The 16,194-nt window shown below is 40.5% G+C and overlaps 1 protein-coding gene across 6 annotated transcripts in view; it reads right to left on the bottom strand.

Moving 5' to 3' along the window:
* Positions 1-16,194, bottom strand: part of LOC122552912 (rho guanine nucleotide exchange factor TIAM2) — a 370,627-nt gene that overhangs the window by 103,250 nt on the left and 251,183 nt on the right. For all 6 annotated transcript variants that reach the window (XM_043696131.1, XM_043696135.1, XM_043696133.1 and 3 more), the window contains 2 exons: positions 10,056-10,148; positions 8,163-8,408 (listed from right to left, as the gene is read on the bottom strand). In XM_043696131.1, the coding sequence (XP_043552066.1) occupies positions 8,163-8,408; positions 10,056-10,148 (339 nt within the window). The remainder of the gene's footprint in view (positions 1-8,162; positions 8,409-10,055; positions 10,149-16,194) is intronic.

The following is a 16,194-nucleotide window of genomic DNA, read 5'->3' as shown; positions in this document are numbered from 1 at the left end:
AAGGTCTCTTTGTTTAGCAACACTCCCTAGGATCTTACCATTCAGTGTAAGAGTCCTGCTAAGATTTGCTTTCCCAAAATGCAGTACCTTGCATTTATCTGAATTAAACTCCATCTGCCACTTCTCAGTCCATTGGCCCATCTGGTCAATCTGAGATAACCATCTTCGCTGTCCACTACACCTCCAATTTTGGTGCCATCTTCAAACTTACTAACTGTACTTCTTATGCTCGCACCCAAATCATTTATGTAAATAATAAAAAGTAGAGGACCCAGCACCGATCCTTGTGCACTCCAGTGGTCACAGGCCTCCAGACTGAAAAACAACCCTCCACCACCACCCTCTGTCTTCTACCTTTGAGCCAGTTCTGTATCCAAGTGGCTAGTTCTCCCTGTATTCAGTGAGATCTAACCTTGCTAATCAGTCTCCCATGGGGAACCTTGATCAAATTAAGGGTCTTAAAAGATAATCTAAGAGACAAAAAGGTTGATTTAGACATAGTTGGGACAATGGATGACATTGAGTGATTAAAGAAAATCTAAAGTGCACGTTCAAGATAGATGAACATGATATACTATGACAGCAAATCTCCTGGTAAGAATAGGACTAGCAGCAGCAGCATGACAGGGAATTGCATATATTTTAGCCATAGTCATCCAGCGCTGCCTCAATTTAGAAATAGTCTCCTCTCTCTGAAAATTTGCAAAGTAAATCCGCATTTAAAAAGAAACCTGCCTATCTAAATTCTGTTGTTGGGGTGGTTATTGGAAGCTATAATTAAGGAGGAACAACTGAGCAGAAAAGGCAACACAGATTTATTATGTTTGGGGCAGGGATGACATTTCTAATAAAACTAATTGGAATTTGTTGAGCAAAACATTTAAGACATTTTTTAATAGTGTTCATTTGTTTTAGTGCTGTTTGCAAGTTAGAAATTAGGGAATTTGCTCAAAATTGCAGTTTCCATTTCATTTTAAAATGCAAGGATACTATTGAGAGTGGGTAATGCCTTTTTGTGGCTAGTTGATGTTCGTGTGTCCTGGTGGCTAGTTTTCTGCCTGTTTGTCCAATGTAGTGTTTGTTACAGTTCTTGCAAGGTATCTTGTAAATGACATTAATTTTGCTTGTTGTCTGTATAAGGTCTTTCAAGTTCATTAGCTGCTGTTTTAATGTGTTGGTGGATTTGTGGGCTACCATGATGCCAAGGGGTCTGAGTAGCCTGGCAGTCATTTCCTAGATGTCTTTGATGTATAATACCCAAATCAGTAATACCCTTACTGGCATAAAACTCACTAAAGAGGAGAAAAAAAACAACAAACTGCCATTCCTAGATGTCACAGTATAGCGAACAGTTGATGGGAAACTTCAAACGAGCATCTACAGGAAAACAACACACACGGACCAAATACTGAACTACAGAAGCAATCATCCCAACATCCACAAACGAAGCTGCATTAGAACATTATTTCAAAGAGCCACCACACTGCAGCACAGAGGAACTACGCAGAGCAGAATAAGATCACCTATACTGTATATTCAAAAACAACAGATACCCAGAGAACACAATTCGCCAATTTCTCAGCAACAAACCTAAACAAGCAGACAAAAGACACCCAGAAAGTCTAGCCACTCTCCCCTACATCAAACACATCTCAGAAATGACTGCCAGACTACTCAGACCTCTTGGCATCATGGTAGCCCACAAACTCACCAGCACACTAAAACAGCAGCTAATGAACTTGAAAGATCCTCTACAAACAAGCAAAACTAATGTCATTTACAAAATACCTTGCAAGGACTGTAACAAACACTACATTGTCAAAACAGGCAGAAAATTAGCTACCAGAATACATGAACATCAACTAGCCACAAAAAGACATGACCCCCTCTTACTACTATCCTTACATATGGATGAGAAAGGACACCACTTCGACTGGGACAACACATCCATCCTAAGACGAGCCAAACAGAGACTGCATGAGAATTCCTAGAAGCATGGCATTCCAACCGGAACTCTGGGTCCCATTTACCATCCCCTGCAGAGAACAGGAAATGACATCGTAGGAAATTACATCACAAACCCAAACATATAAATAGAAAGCAGGCTACACCACCAGTGCTTCATCCAGAGGCTCACTGAAGATGCTACCTCGTATGGCGATGCAATGTCTGAAAACGAATCTTCCAGCTCAGCGAGCAAACCTACACCCAGAACCTCAACCTGAGCTACAAACCCTCTCAAAACCCATTAGGTGTAACCCTTCTTGAGGAGTGCTCTTGATTGAGTCAGGGTTGATTCCTGGCTTGCTGGTAATGATAGAGTTGGGGATATTCCAAACTAGGACGATGCAGATTGCATTAGAGTATAATCTTGCTGCTGATGGTCCATCGCATTTCGTGGATGCCTAGTCTTGAGCTATTAGAGTTAATCTATTCCATTCAGTTCACAATGCAGGACTTTGCTGCTACAAGGACTGTGTAATTGCCACACTTATCAATACCGTCATGGACAGATGCATCTGTGGCAGAAAGATTTGTGAGGAGGAGGTCAAGCATGTTTTTCTCTCTTGGTGGTTCCCACACCACTTGCTGAAGACCCAATCCAGCAGCTTTGTTCTTTGGTACTTGACCAGCTTGCTGCTGCCAAGCCACTCGTATTGGTTGAGATTTAAGTCCCCCCCTCACATAGCACATCCTGCACCCTTGCCTCCCCAACGTTTCCTCCAAATGTTGTTCAACATGGAGGACTATTGATTAAACAGCCAACAGGTGGTATGTGTTAATTAGCAAACATTGGGGTGGTGGCGGCAACATGGTGTTATCACTGACCTAGTAATCCGGAGACTCAAATGATGGTCAGGGTAGTTGAGCTCATATCCCCCCACAGTAGATGTATAATTTGAATTCAATAAACATGAAACCCGATGCCATGACACTTCATGGTGTCTACAGTCAATGTAAAGGTTTCCCAGGGTAATTTCCTTCTGACTGTATATCACTGTGCCACTTAGCCCCATTAGCTCAGTAGGACATACCTAAAGAAGGTGATGGTAGTGAATGGAACATTGTAAGGTATGATTCTGTAAGTATAACTATGCCATGATGATGCTTGACTGGTCTCCTAATTTTGGCACTAGACCCAGGGTGTCAGTAAGGAAGTATGGTCTGAGGGAGTTCACCAGAGCTGTGTTTGTTATTGCCGTTTGATAGAATCATAGAATCCCTACAAGTGTGGAAATAGGCCATCTGACCCAACAAGTCCACATCGACCCTCCGAAGAGTAACCCACCCTACCCTATTACTCTGCATTTAACCCTAACCTACACATCAATGAACACAATGCAGTTTAGCATGGCCAATTCACCTAACCTGCACATCTTTGGATTGTGGGAGGAAATTGGAGTACCTGGAGGAAACCCATGCAGACAGGGGGAGAATATGCAAACTCCAGACAGACAGTCACCAAGGCTGGAATCGAACCCAGGTCCCGAGCACTCTGAGGCAGTAGTGCCAACTGAGCCACTGTGCCAACCCTTTCCACCACCGTTTCTGGTGGTCCATCTTATTTTATTGCTTTTTGTAGACTTTCCAGTAGTTATTACATCTGAGTGGCTTGCTAAGCAATTTCAGAGGCAGTTAAGATTCAACCACATCGCTGTATGTCTGCAGTCACATGCAGACCAAATCAAGGACGGACGGTAGTTTTCTTCCCCAAAGGGCATTCGTGAACTAGATGGGATTTTTCTGACAAATGACACTTGTTTCATGATCAATAAAATTTAAATTCCAGATTTTTAATTGAATTCAAAATCCACCATCTGCATGAATAGGATACAAACCCAGATCCCCAGAGCATTAGCCAGTTCTCTGGATTACTCACCCAGCAATACTACTAACATGCCATCCCTTCCCTAAGGTGCCATCCCCTGTCCAATACAAAGATAAAGAGGAGGAAAAAAGGAATAATTTGTACCATGCTTGGATCATTTCTATTGCATGTTTAAAAATCTATGAATCTGTATTATAAAGGAATATAGATTGCCACTATTGTTGCAATCTGCAAACATCTAATACCCTATTTCAGAGAGAGATTTTACTGTTTGCTTGAATACTTTGGGTGTAAAATGATTAAAATTTCGATTCCACTGATGGAAGTGTAGATAACTCTTTAAAAATTATTATTATAATGTTCCCAACTTAGTTTCCTTACAGTGCTATACCGTCCCTGACACAGTTAACTTTATATAAGCTTCAAAAACGTCACTTCTTTCTCACAGAACGTATCTTTAACGCTTCAATCTGGGACTAATAAAACATCATTCTAGTTTAAATTACTTTTCTTTGGAACATTGCTTAGTACACTTTACTCTGTTGAAAGACTTCTTAGCACTTTGGAACTTGATGCATGCTTCTCTCTCAAGCAACTTCTGAGCCCAGAGTAAATCAACCTGGATGCTTCTCTTCCCAAACACTCCAGGTAGTTTGTGAGGAAACCTGCTAACCTTCCTGACAACAAGCCAGGAATAGGAGAGTTGTGGGAACTGTGAGGGAGCAGCTCAGCTGAGTTTGAAGCTAAGTGAGAAAAACAAAGTGATGTAATAACTCCACAAAGGCTGGTATCACGTCACCAAGTCACTCTTTATTTACATGTGCATAGTACATGACATTGACCCAGTTAGCACAGAGCCAGCTGCAAGGGTGAGAAGAACCCTGTTTATATCTTTCAGCCAGGACTCCCTGATTGAACCAGGTTAACAGCCCCGGTTAAGGAGCTCATTCTATGAGGTCCACCTGGATGACTTCCTTCCAATCACTACAATAAGTGACAGCCCAGGAAAATTAATTTCGCTGAGATGAAATTGCTGTTAGGGACTGTCTACAAATTGCTGTAAATTAGAGAAGCATATATTTTTAAATAAGTAGCTACACTTTGATTTAACTGAGAATGTTTAGGCTAAGTAACCTAAGGAAAATAAAATCATACCTAAAGTAAGGTCTCCAGGGACATTAAGGAGGGATTTTGAATTGTCGCAGGAGTAGAATGTACTAACATAATTAGCTTATTACTCTGCCAAAAATTTCTCAGCTTGATACATGCTTCTCTCAAACAATTATGTTCTCTCCCTAAGCCCTCTTGGCAATTCCTTAGGAACTATGAATAACCATCTCACATTGAATTATGGGTATTGTAGCTCTTTTCTCAAAAGCCAAATGTCAACTTCAAACACACACAAACCCACACACTCAACCCAGAACTCTATCAAATGACACCAAAATACACACACTAATAAATTTCAACTTCATCATAATACTATTTCCTAGTTTCAATGTCTAACTGTTGAACACTCAATCCAAATACATTCAATTGTAAAAACAGCCTATTCAACCTCAAATATTGCCAGGTCACCAGGTTAGTTTATCTGTTGTTCTCATCCATACCTTTGTTAACTCTAGACCCAATTCCTCTGAGCACCTTCCTATATTGCATTCTCCATAAACCTGACCTTATTCTGACCTTTATAGGGGGTATTTGAACTCTCACCAATTCCCATTCACTTATCAACCCTTGTGATGGCTGTCCCATGTTCACTGCCAGTTTAATATTAACATTTTCATCCCTGTCTGCAAATCTCTCTATGGCTACATTCTTCCTCCATCTTGGTAACATTTGCTACCACTTAACTCCAACCAATCTTTGTGTGTCTCAGATTTGGACCTTTTACTCATCCCTGACTTAATAGTACCATTTCAGGTCAAAAAGACTCAACATCCCTATTAAACAATCAGTGGGGCAATAGGGAAAATAAATTGTTGAATGTTGACCTTTACTTCAGATAGAATGGAGTATAACAATAGGAACAACTTGTTAAAACTGTGTAAGTTACTAATCAGACCACAGCAGGAATACTTTGATCATTTTGGTTCCCTTAGGCAAAGAAAGACAAACTGGCACTGGAGAAAGTACAGCGATTCACTGAGTTGATTGCAAATATAAAGGCATTTTCTTGAGGGAAGGTTGTGTCACTTAGGTTTGTGCTCATTAGAGTTTAGAAAAAAATGGAGAAAGTGAGGTCTGCAGATGCTGGAGATCAAAGTTGAAACTTTATTGCTGGAACAGCACAGCAGGTCAGGCAGCATCCAGGGAACAGGAGATTCGACGTTTCGGGCACAGGCCCTTCTTCTCATTCCTGAAGAAGGGCCTGTGCCCGTAACGTCGAATCTCCTGTTCCCTGGATGCTGCCTGACCTGCTGTGCTGTTCCAGCAATAAAGTTTCAACTTTAGAAAAAAATGAGTGATCTTATTGGAACATATAGGATTATCAGGAGGCTTGACATGGCAGACTCAAAGGTTGCTCCCCAATGGGGGGAGTCTGGGACTAGAGGGCATAATCTCAAAATAAAAGTGGTTGATTTGAAACAGAGATAAGAAAGACATTATTCTTGCAGAAAGTATCGATTTATGACTTTCTTTACTAAGGAGGGCTGTTGGGGCCGAGCTGTTAAGTATATGCAATCTAAAACAAATCATTAAGGAAATCAAGGGTTATGGAAATAAACTGGAGTTAAAGATTATCAGATCAGCCATGATCCCATTGAATGGTAGAGCAGAGTCAATGGGTTAAGTGGCCTACTTCTGCCCCTACGTCTTATTGTTTATGTCTCCACCTTCTTCAAGCCACTGTATATGGCACATATCTTTTGGCGAGCATTTGTCAAATGTGTTTTTGTATTAAATTTCATTTGACAGTGCTCCTGTGAAATGTCATAAGATGCATAAATACATTAAATGTCCTGTGTGTTTTCTGTTTACTTATTCATGGGACGAGGGTGTTGCTTAGTAGGCCAGCATTTATTGCTCATGCCGAATTGTCCAAAAGGTAGTTAAGAGTCAACCACATTGCTGTGGATCTGGAATCACATGTAGACCAGACAAGGTGAGGATGGCAGTTTCCTTCTCTAAAGCACATTGGAAAAACCTACCTGGTTCACTAATGATCAACAATGGATTCATGGTTATCATTAGATTCTTAATTACAGATTTTTTTGATGAATTCAAATTCTACCATCGTGACAGGATTCTAACTCAGGTCCTCTAAACATTATCTAGGTCTCTAGATTAACAGCCCAACGATAGTTCCACTAGGTAGTCACCGCCCTCACCTGGATCTGAGGAATTCCATTCTCATTTACACTTCTCAACACTGGTGTTGTCAGTTTATAGAAATGTAGAACTTGATGAATCTTCTGGCGGTCCAACATCATAAACTTTCTTAAAGGAGCAGGCAATATTTATGGAGAACTTTGCCAAAGACGATCCAAATATTTAAGGAAACTGGATGGTCACTTGAGGAAAATAAAATTTTAGAGCTACAATCAGGGAACAAAACTGACCAGATTGCCTTACAGTGAGCCACTATGCACTCAATGGGATGAATGGTATTCCTCTCCCCAAGATTGAAAACTAAGTTTGATGTTCTAGATGTCCTTCATATTTGAGTGTGTACCACTGGTCATTTATATTTTCAATTCCTCACACAAAACCTCCTTTCTAATCAGCGCAAAGACATGCCAAGTCGCATCACCCTATCGGTCATATCACAAGTGACACTGCAAAAGGCACCAAAATAAATAGCACATACAAGATCAAAAGCTAAAGGAAAGAAACTATTTAACTCTTCAGTAGCAAATTATGAAATAAACAGGCATCAATTTAGTCAAACTGTATTGCTGTGCTGTACTTGAAAATCAATATTTTCAATTTTAATAGTCTATGTTTATGTATCCAGTCATTTCCAGCTAATGAAGTTTGTTTATTGCTCACTGATGCCACATTCCAAAATCCATAGTGCCTCACGATGAAAGATTACAGCATTAGTTCCTGCACTACTCTAGAAATGCACGTAGAAAATTTCTTCTATAAGTATCTCCGAGACTCAGAGGAACAAACGGCAAAACAATTCAAAGTGTCTTATCAACAACAATTCAGGAGATTTAAACCAGATAAACAAAGGTCACAAAGCTGATGTTTAGATTTCAGGGTGAGCTCTGAATCATCTGCCATCTGAAAAAAAAAGTCACATTTGTTTTTAAAGAGAAAATACACCATGACTTCTCTAAAAACATGACACAGTTTTGTAATTACAAAGAAACCCAGAACTCACCGGAAGGGACAGGAAGAAGGTTGTCAATAAACTCAACCAGCAATTTTGATTGGTCAGAAGGAGGCGGGGACATCATGTGGTTTAGTGAATCGCTGTAGTCTGTTGGCATTTGGTTGCAATCTAATGAGAACCTTCTGATAGTCAGTATTAAGTGGTTCTCTGCAAATAACGATTCAATTTGTGCATGGTGTAGATTAGCAACCATTTCACCATTTATAATCAAGATCTCATCTCCCACTCTTGCACCTAACGGAAAGAAAACAGGAACAGTAACAATGTTAAAGGAAGTCTCCTCTCCCAAGCTGCAAATTTACCCTCAACTTCTGAATGTTAGCTGAACTACCATATTCTACTTTTACTTCAAATTTCCCTCCTCAGCTTTAAAAAAACATTTAATCTAGATGAATGAAATCATTAATTTTACCAGGATTATTAGCTCATATAAATGTGTCATAAATCATTAAACACTATAGTTTGTTAAAATAGCAAACAGAAATTTTACACAAGCACATGGAACCGATTTGTTGAAACGTATTTTTGTTAAGTTTCCTAATGTCCCATTTAAATGCCACAGGAATATCAGGTGCCTGACACAACACTATATGGTATCGCCTGAACTAGGTACCCTCACAGGAAAAGTTGATTGAACAAGCTACTTTATTTATAAATAGTTTTAATCAACCCATTCAGAAACATCGTCCCATCTACTCTGGACATATGGGTCGTTTACATTCTGTGTAGAGGTAGGGACATTACCAACATGCCCCTAGACCCTAATACTATCTCACTGATATAGTATCTTTAATGAAAGCATTACAAAACAAAGTACAACAGAAGCCATATACACGAGGTCAGATGACTAAAAGCTCAATTAAAGAGGAATGTTTTACAAAAGCAAAACAAGCTAGAAGAGTGGACAGTTATAGGGAGGGCATTCCAGAGCTTCCAATTAAGCTGAAGACATAGCTACCAATATTAGATCTATGACAATTGGAAAAGTCCAATAGGCCAGAACTGGAGCAGTGCAGATTCTCAGCAGAATAAAGGGCTGGCAGAGATTACAGAGGTAAAGTATTATAAGACTATGGAGGAATTTGAAAACAACAAGAATTTTAAAGTCAACACTTTGCTTGAATGGGAACCAATGTAAGTCCGTGAGCACAGAAGTGACAGATGAACAGGAATTGATGCAAGTTAAAACAGGGATCAGAATTTTGAATTACCTTAGATTTATGGAGGGTAGAATGTAGGAGGCCAGGCGGATATGCACTGGAATAATTGAGTCTAGAAGTAACAAAGGCATAAATGAGGGTTTCAGCAGAAGGCAAGCTGAGACTTGTGCGAAGTTGGGTGATGCGAAGGAGGTGGAAATAGATGTTCTTAGTAATAGCATGAACATGAGGTCAGAAGCTCCCCTTGAGAACAAATGTGACACCAATGTTACAAACAGGCTTGCTTGATCTCAGATCATTATTAGATTTAGGGATGGAACTCCGAGGGGGAATGAAAGCAAGGATTCCAGTTTTCCCAAAATTTAACTGGAAGAAAATCTTTGCTAATGCAGAATTGTTGGATAAACAGTATGATAATTAGCAAGGCATTCAAAAAAATTACCTAAACAATGAGTGTGCAGCATCTATATATAGCTCTTTGATGCTCAACCAATATGTACTGTATATAGAAACCTGGACAATGAGCTTCTGCATACTACTCCACTATGAGAAAACCAGTCAAGAGCAATATTGTCCGCACTCAGAAACCAAACTGTTATTTTTGCAAGGATTGCAGAATAACCATTAAAGGTTCAGACGCTGGATGGTAAAATGGAGTGTTACATTAATGCTAAAACCCGCTACTTCAGCGAGCATAAGATCTTTTTAAAAGTAATCGTACCTTCTCTATAGGCGAGACCATCAGGAAGAACATCACTCACAAACAAAGAATTGTTGTGCTGCTTTCCATCAACCTGTCCAGCAACTGCAAAACCTTCAAGGGTGAAGCAAAGAAAGTAAATCTTTTTTACCAAAGAAATTTTGTGCCAAAGTTGGTGCTTTAGTTCCAAAAATGATAAATATTTGGAGTTAAGTGCACAATCTTACACAAAAGAACCTATTAATTACAAAAAAAAAGCAACACTGCAAACCACAAAAATTTATTGTATTGAGTTGCAGATATTTGTAAGCTGTTTCAACTTGCTGTTACATTCCACACTAAAACAAAATATATTTTTTTTAAAATGTGAAGCATTATCATTAACTTTCAGGATACAAGCCAGAAAGTCCTTGCAAATACAGCAAAGTTGTTTTCATTCATCGCAGGATGTGGGAGTCACTAGCTGGACAAGCACTTACTCTCCATCCCGAGCTGCACTTGAGGTGATGGTGGCGATTTGCATTTATGAACTGCTACAATCCATTTCGTATAAGTAAATCCCAAATGTCATTAGGGAGGGAATTCCAGGATTTTAGTGTTGTTTGTAGAAGAGTGCAGTCCTCAGATTCAGTGATGTAGGGGCTGGAGCTTGGTAACAGCTCAAACTGGTAGGCCCCTGTAGGTATATTTCCAGCAGGCCTGAAAGGAATAGTCTCATGAGTGTCCTGCCAAGCTGGCAAGGAAAGGGAGTTTGATGGAGAATTAGTATGGTCGGATTGAACTGTAAGATTGTGGCTCCAAAAGAAACATTTGTGTGATAGAATTTATTTAGCAAATTTTATTCACAATAGATTTTTAACCTTTAATCCTCCATTTCATTTAGATGTATTGCTGCATTGCCTGGTTTACTCGCACATCATGCCTGGATGATGGGCATGACCACAGCCTGAGTTAACTCCTGCTAATAACCTGTTGGGGTACTCACCATTGGGGTACTTTTCCTTCCACCCACCCCCAGCTCAAGCATGCCTCCAGCAGCCAGATACTTGATATTGTGGACAGAGACTATTATGGTGGGAATTCCAGGATTTTGACCCAGTGACACGATTTTGGGGGGTGGTTTGGGTAATACAGTTTCAAGTCAGAATTGTGGCTCTGAGGGGAACCTTCAGGTATGTTGTTCCCATATATCTGCTCCCCTTGTCCTTCCATGTCGTAGAGGTTGGAGGTTTGGGAGGTGCTATCAAAAAGGAGCCTTGAGTATTCATTAGTTTTACAGCTTTAAATTTAATTCCACTGTATTCTTTTTCCTAATGTACATTGCAACTTTCATTAACTGTTGGATTATCACCACACTCTCTACAGAAACAGAATTAACACAGATTGATGACTCTCATCAGAACTGGGAAAGATTAAAGATGATCAGATTTAAACATGTGAAAGTTACATATAAACTTAAAAAGGAGTAATTAAAAAGGAGAAGAAGGGACTTGTAATTACTTTGTGCCTCTCTCAATCACAGGATGTCATAAACTGTTTTGTTCAATTAAGTTGTTTGCTGTGACAGCCAATTTGCACACAAGCAGCTCATGAACAACAGTGAGAGAATGACCAGATAATCTGGATTTTGCAGTGCTATTAAATAAGGAATAAGTATTTGCCTGGACACAAGAGATAACACCCCATAAAAGAGTTATATTGAACTCAAAACATTAACTCTGTTTTTCTCTCCACAGATCTTGCCAAATCTAAATTATTTTTCAGACTTTCTACTTTTATACCAAGACACTGATTAGTTTGTCCAAGAACGAAAGGCGCATTCTAGCTTAAAAGATAATGCATACCCTGAAAAACACCAGGACGATATTTCTGGATTGAATGTGCCTTTGAAGGAAAGTAGTATTTGTTTTAAGGCTTTGAATGGTTCAAATGTCACCTCTAAGCAATGCAAGGGAAATGCACACACAAAGAGGCAGGGTTGTCACTTGGAAGCGAATGAAACCAGCAACAAGCCTCAAAAGATGACAAATTCCATTCAGTGTCTCCTTTATATTACATGCATACTTCCGATAAAATACCCCAATACTTGAAAAACTTACCCTACTTTTGCGTATTACTCTATATGCATTGTAAATTATCCAAGTACCATTCATATCCCACTCACAGATTGTGGAATTAAACCCTTCTACATTAACTTCTAAAATTATCCTCCTATTCCCCATGTAATTATACTAAGTTACCACCAACACAGCAAAAGATTCATCCTTGCCCTCTAAAGGTTTCCACAGCACCAACATTTCACAAATTCATCTGCGTGCATCAGGGTCAATGGCCAATTCAGGCACGCAGGGCAATTACACTTTTTTTAAAAAACTCAAAGTTGATGTCATGATACATGGGACAGTAAACCAGAAATCAAAGCATAAGGTGACATATCAATCTAAGAACACTATTGTAATTGGCAAAGACACTACAGTTGTGAGGAGTCACGTGTTAGAACAGTCATATCTTGTCCTTTTGAATCTTTAAATAATAAACGCAGTATGAAGAGAAACAAAGGTAACAACATCTGGGCTAAAGCGGAAGTTTAGCCAACCAACTAAAATTTGGTTTTCCATTGCTCAACTGTAGTATAGAATTAGAGACAACTTGGAAAGAATGCTAGCAATTTAGTGAGTAAGGGAGTTAGGAGAGGAATGAACTCCTTTACGTTTCTTTGAACCTGCGAGTAGTTGGTGCTTATTCTACTGCAGAGGATGAGGCTAATTAGTCTGTTCTATTCCTAAGTGTTTAAATAGTACAAGTGATCTTGATAGGTTTAATAATATATCAGAAAAAGAAATGGATAACTTGAATAAGTTACTTAAACAGTGGATAAAACACATTAAAATAGCAATTTGTGTCACAATTGTAGAATTTGGGTGCTCTCAAATGTCAGTGGCTGCAGTAAATGAACAGATTGACAGCTTCAGCTCCATTTTATGAGCAGGAACTGAACTACAGACAACACAATACATCAATGGCAGAAAAAATAATTTATCAGGATATTTTGCACCAGACAGCTGTCATATCTATTAGGATGGGATCTTCAAATTGGGTCAGTGGTCAAGGAGCATGTGACTCACGAGGCAGGTAAGGGGATCCAGAAGACAGGAGTGCAAGACCTCAGCTTTTGCAATTGGTCAAAAAGTCTGAAGTCCTCACTACTCATTTGGTTGAAGGTGAGGGCTGTAGGATGGATAAGTTAACTGATCATGACAACGTAATACAGGAAGCCATTAAAGTGGGAAATCAAAAAAGAAATTGGAAGCAAAATGAATGTTTCCAGTTCAGAATGACAGCAGGAAGCAGAATCTGATGCATATGTCTAGATACCAGTGTAAGAGATTTGCACCTTGCAAAGTGAAACTGGGTACCCACAGAATTGAAGAAAGTGAGACGAATTAAGTTCAAAGTGGGAACAAGCTCAACCAGACAATCCCTGTCAACCACTCTGTCTGAAGAAACAATTATGCAAAGATGAATGTCAAAATCTAAAGAACAGCACAGGACAACTAAAGGATTAATCAGGAGAAAGAAATAGCATGAAAGGATGCTAGTTGTAAAGAAAATAGATAACAAGAGTTTCTACAAGTAATTAAAAAGAAAAAGGAGGTAAAATGAAGTTGGTCCTCTTTAACAAAAAAAGAGAGACTGGACAGTTTATTTTAGATAACATGGAAATGGCAGATGATATAACTGAATATTTTGCCTGTCTTCACTGAAAAACATACATCAACTTTCCAACAGGAGCTGTAAATCTGGAGATGGAAGGCAGAGAGGAACTGAAAATCATCAGGTAAATGTACTGAACAAATGGATAGAGCTGTGCACTGACAATGTCCCACGTCATGATGGATTTCACCCTAGGGTCTTAAAAGAGGTGCCTAACCAGTAGATGCACTGGAGTTAATTTTTTGAAAATTCGCTAGCTTTTCGAAAGGCTCAGACTAAAATAGAGCAAATGGAACTGCTCCATTCAAAAAAGGAGTTGTTCAGTTACAGGAAACGAATACAAAAATTGCTGGAAAAGCTCAGCAGGTCTGGCAGCATCTGTGGAGAGAAATCAGAGTAAGTGTTTCAGGTTGAGTAACCTTTCCTCAGAACCGATAGTGGCTAAGGAAATGTCAGTTTATATGCAGAGGATAGGGCGAGAGGAAGGGATAAGGAGTAAACGATAGGTCAGGATAAAGACCAAAGAGGGAACACATTTGGATAGACAAAGAGATGGATAATGATCTAGCTAGGTGGTGAATAAATATTAATGGGGACTGTTAGAGGCTAATAATGGGGTGCATGTAATATTGGACAATACGATAACAAGGCCTGATTGTGGGGTTTGGACTAAGGACATCAGAGAGCTCAAACCCTAAAGTTGTTGAACTCAATATTGAGTCAAGGTGGCTGCAGGGTCCCCAGGCGAGAAATGAGATGCTGTTCTTCCAGCTTGAGCTGAACTTTACTGGAGCACCACAAACAGAAGTGTTGACAGAGGTGTTGGCCAGGCAAGAGGGTGGTGCGGTGAAGTGACAGGCAACTGGAAGCACAGGATCTTTTAAAGTCAGAATGTAGGTGTTCTGCAATGTGGTCACCCAATCTACACTTTATTTCCCCAATGTTATTGAGACCACATTGAGTGCAGCGAATGCAGTAGACTAAATCATGTGCAGGTCAGGCAGCATCCGAGGAGCAGGAGAATCGACTTTTTGGGCAAAGGCCCTTCATCAGGCTTTTGCCTTCCAGCACCACACTTTCGATTCTAATCTCCAGCATCTGCAGTCCTCACTTTCGCCAAGATTATGTACGTCAATGATGGTGTCAGTGCTGCATCCTGCACCCAGGTTGAACTAGAGCAGTTCATTGACTTTGTCAACAACTTCCACCCTGCCTTTAAATTCACATAGTCAATTTCGGACACCTCCCTCCCCTTTCTTGACCTCTTTGTTTCCATCTCTGGTGACAGTCTACAGACATACATTTATTATAAACTCTCAGACTCCCACAACTACCAGAACCAGACTACCACTACCAGCAGGGCACGGTGGCCCAGTGGTTAGCACTGCTGCCTCACAGCTGCCTCACAGCGGGTTCAATTCCCGACTCAGGCGACTGACTGTGTGGAGTTTGCACATTCTCCCCGTGTCTGCGTGGGTTTCCTCCGGGTGCTCCGGTTTCCTCCCACAGTCCAAAGATGTGCGGGTCAGGTGAATTGGCCATGCTAAATTGCCCGTAGTGTTAGGTTAAAGGGGTAAAGGTAGGGGTATGGGTGGGTTGCGCTTCGGCGGGTCGGTGTGGACTTGTTGGGCCGAAGGGCCTGTTTCCACACTGTAAGTAATCTAATCTAATCTAATCTAATCTAAAAACTACACCTCTTCCCACCCATTATCCTCCAAGAACTCCATCCTGTTTTCCCAATTCTTCCATTTCATCTGTTTGGACAAGGAGACATTCCACTCCCAAGCATCCCAGATGTCCACCTATTTTGAACAATGTGCTTTCCCCCTCCATCATCCAGACAGCCCTCCACTGCCTCTCCATTTCATGCTCCACTGCTCTAAACCCCACCCCCTTCCAAATATAATAATGACAGGGTCCCCTTTGTCCTCACCTTGTACCCCAACCAGTCTCTGCATCCAACGTATCATTGTTAAACACTTCTGCCAATTCCAACCAGACCTCACCACCAAGAACATCTCCCCCTCTCCATCCCCTCTGCCTTTCACAAGGGCCCCTACCGTGGTTCGCACCACTCTCCCCACCACTCTGGTACATTTCCTTCCTGGTGCAAAACCTGCCAGCACATCATTCCCTCACCTCCATCCAAGGCCCCAAATAGTTCTTCCAGGTGAGACAGAGGTTCATGGAGTTCTCCAATTTCAAATAACCTCCCTTCCCATCCCTGACTCCCTTTCCAGCCCCTCCCGCTCCCTTCCAGTCCACTTACTGACCCTTCCTTCCTTCCAATCAACCAACCACATTGTACCAGCTATCTGTGTTTACCTATCACTACCTCGCTACTCCACCTCTTTCCCCACCCAAAACCCTCATGCCCTACCCCCTTTATCTGCAACTCCCCTCACCCCCCCATCACCAGTCCTGAAGAATGGTTGTACCCAAAAAT

This window comes from Chiloscyllium plagiosum, chromosome 9, assembly GCF_004010195.1.
Source record: "Chiloscyllium plagiosum isolate BGI_BamShark_2017 chromosome 9, ASM401019v2, whole genome shotgun sequence".
Classification (NCBI taxonomy): domain Eukaryota; kingdom Metazoa; phylum Chordata; class Chondrichthyes; order Orectolobiformes; family Hemiscylliidae; genus Chiloscyllium; species Chiloscyllium plagiosum.
The sequence above is the reverse complement of the archived record's forward strand: the minus strand, read 5'-3'. Positions and strand labels throughout refer to the sequence as shown.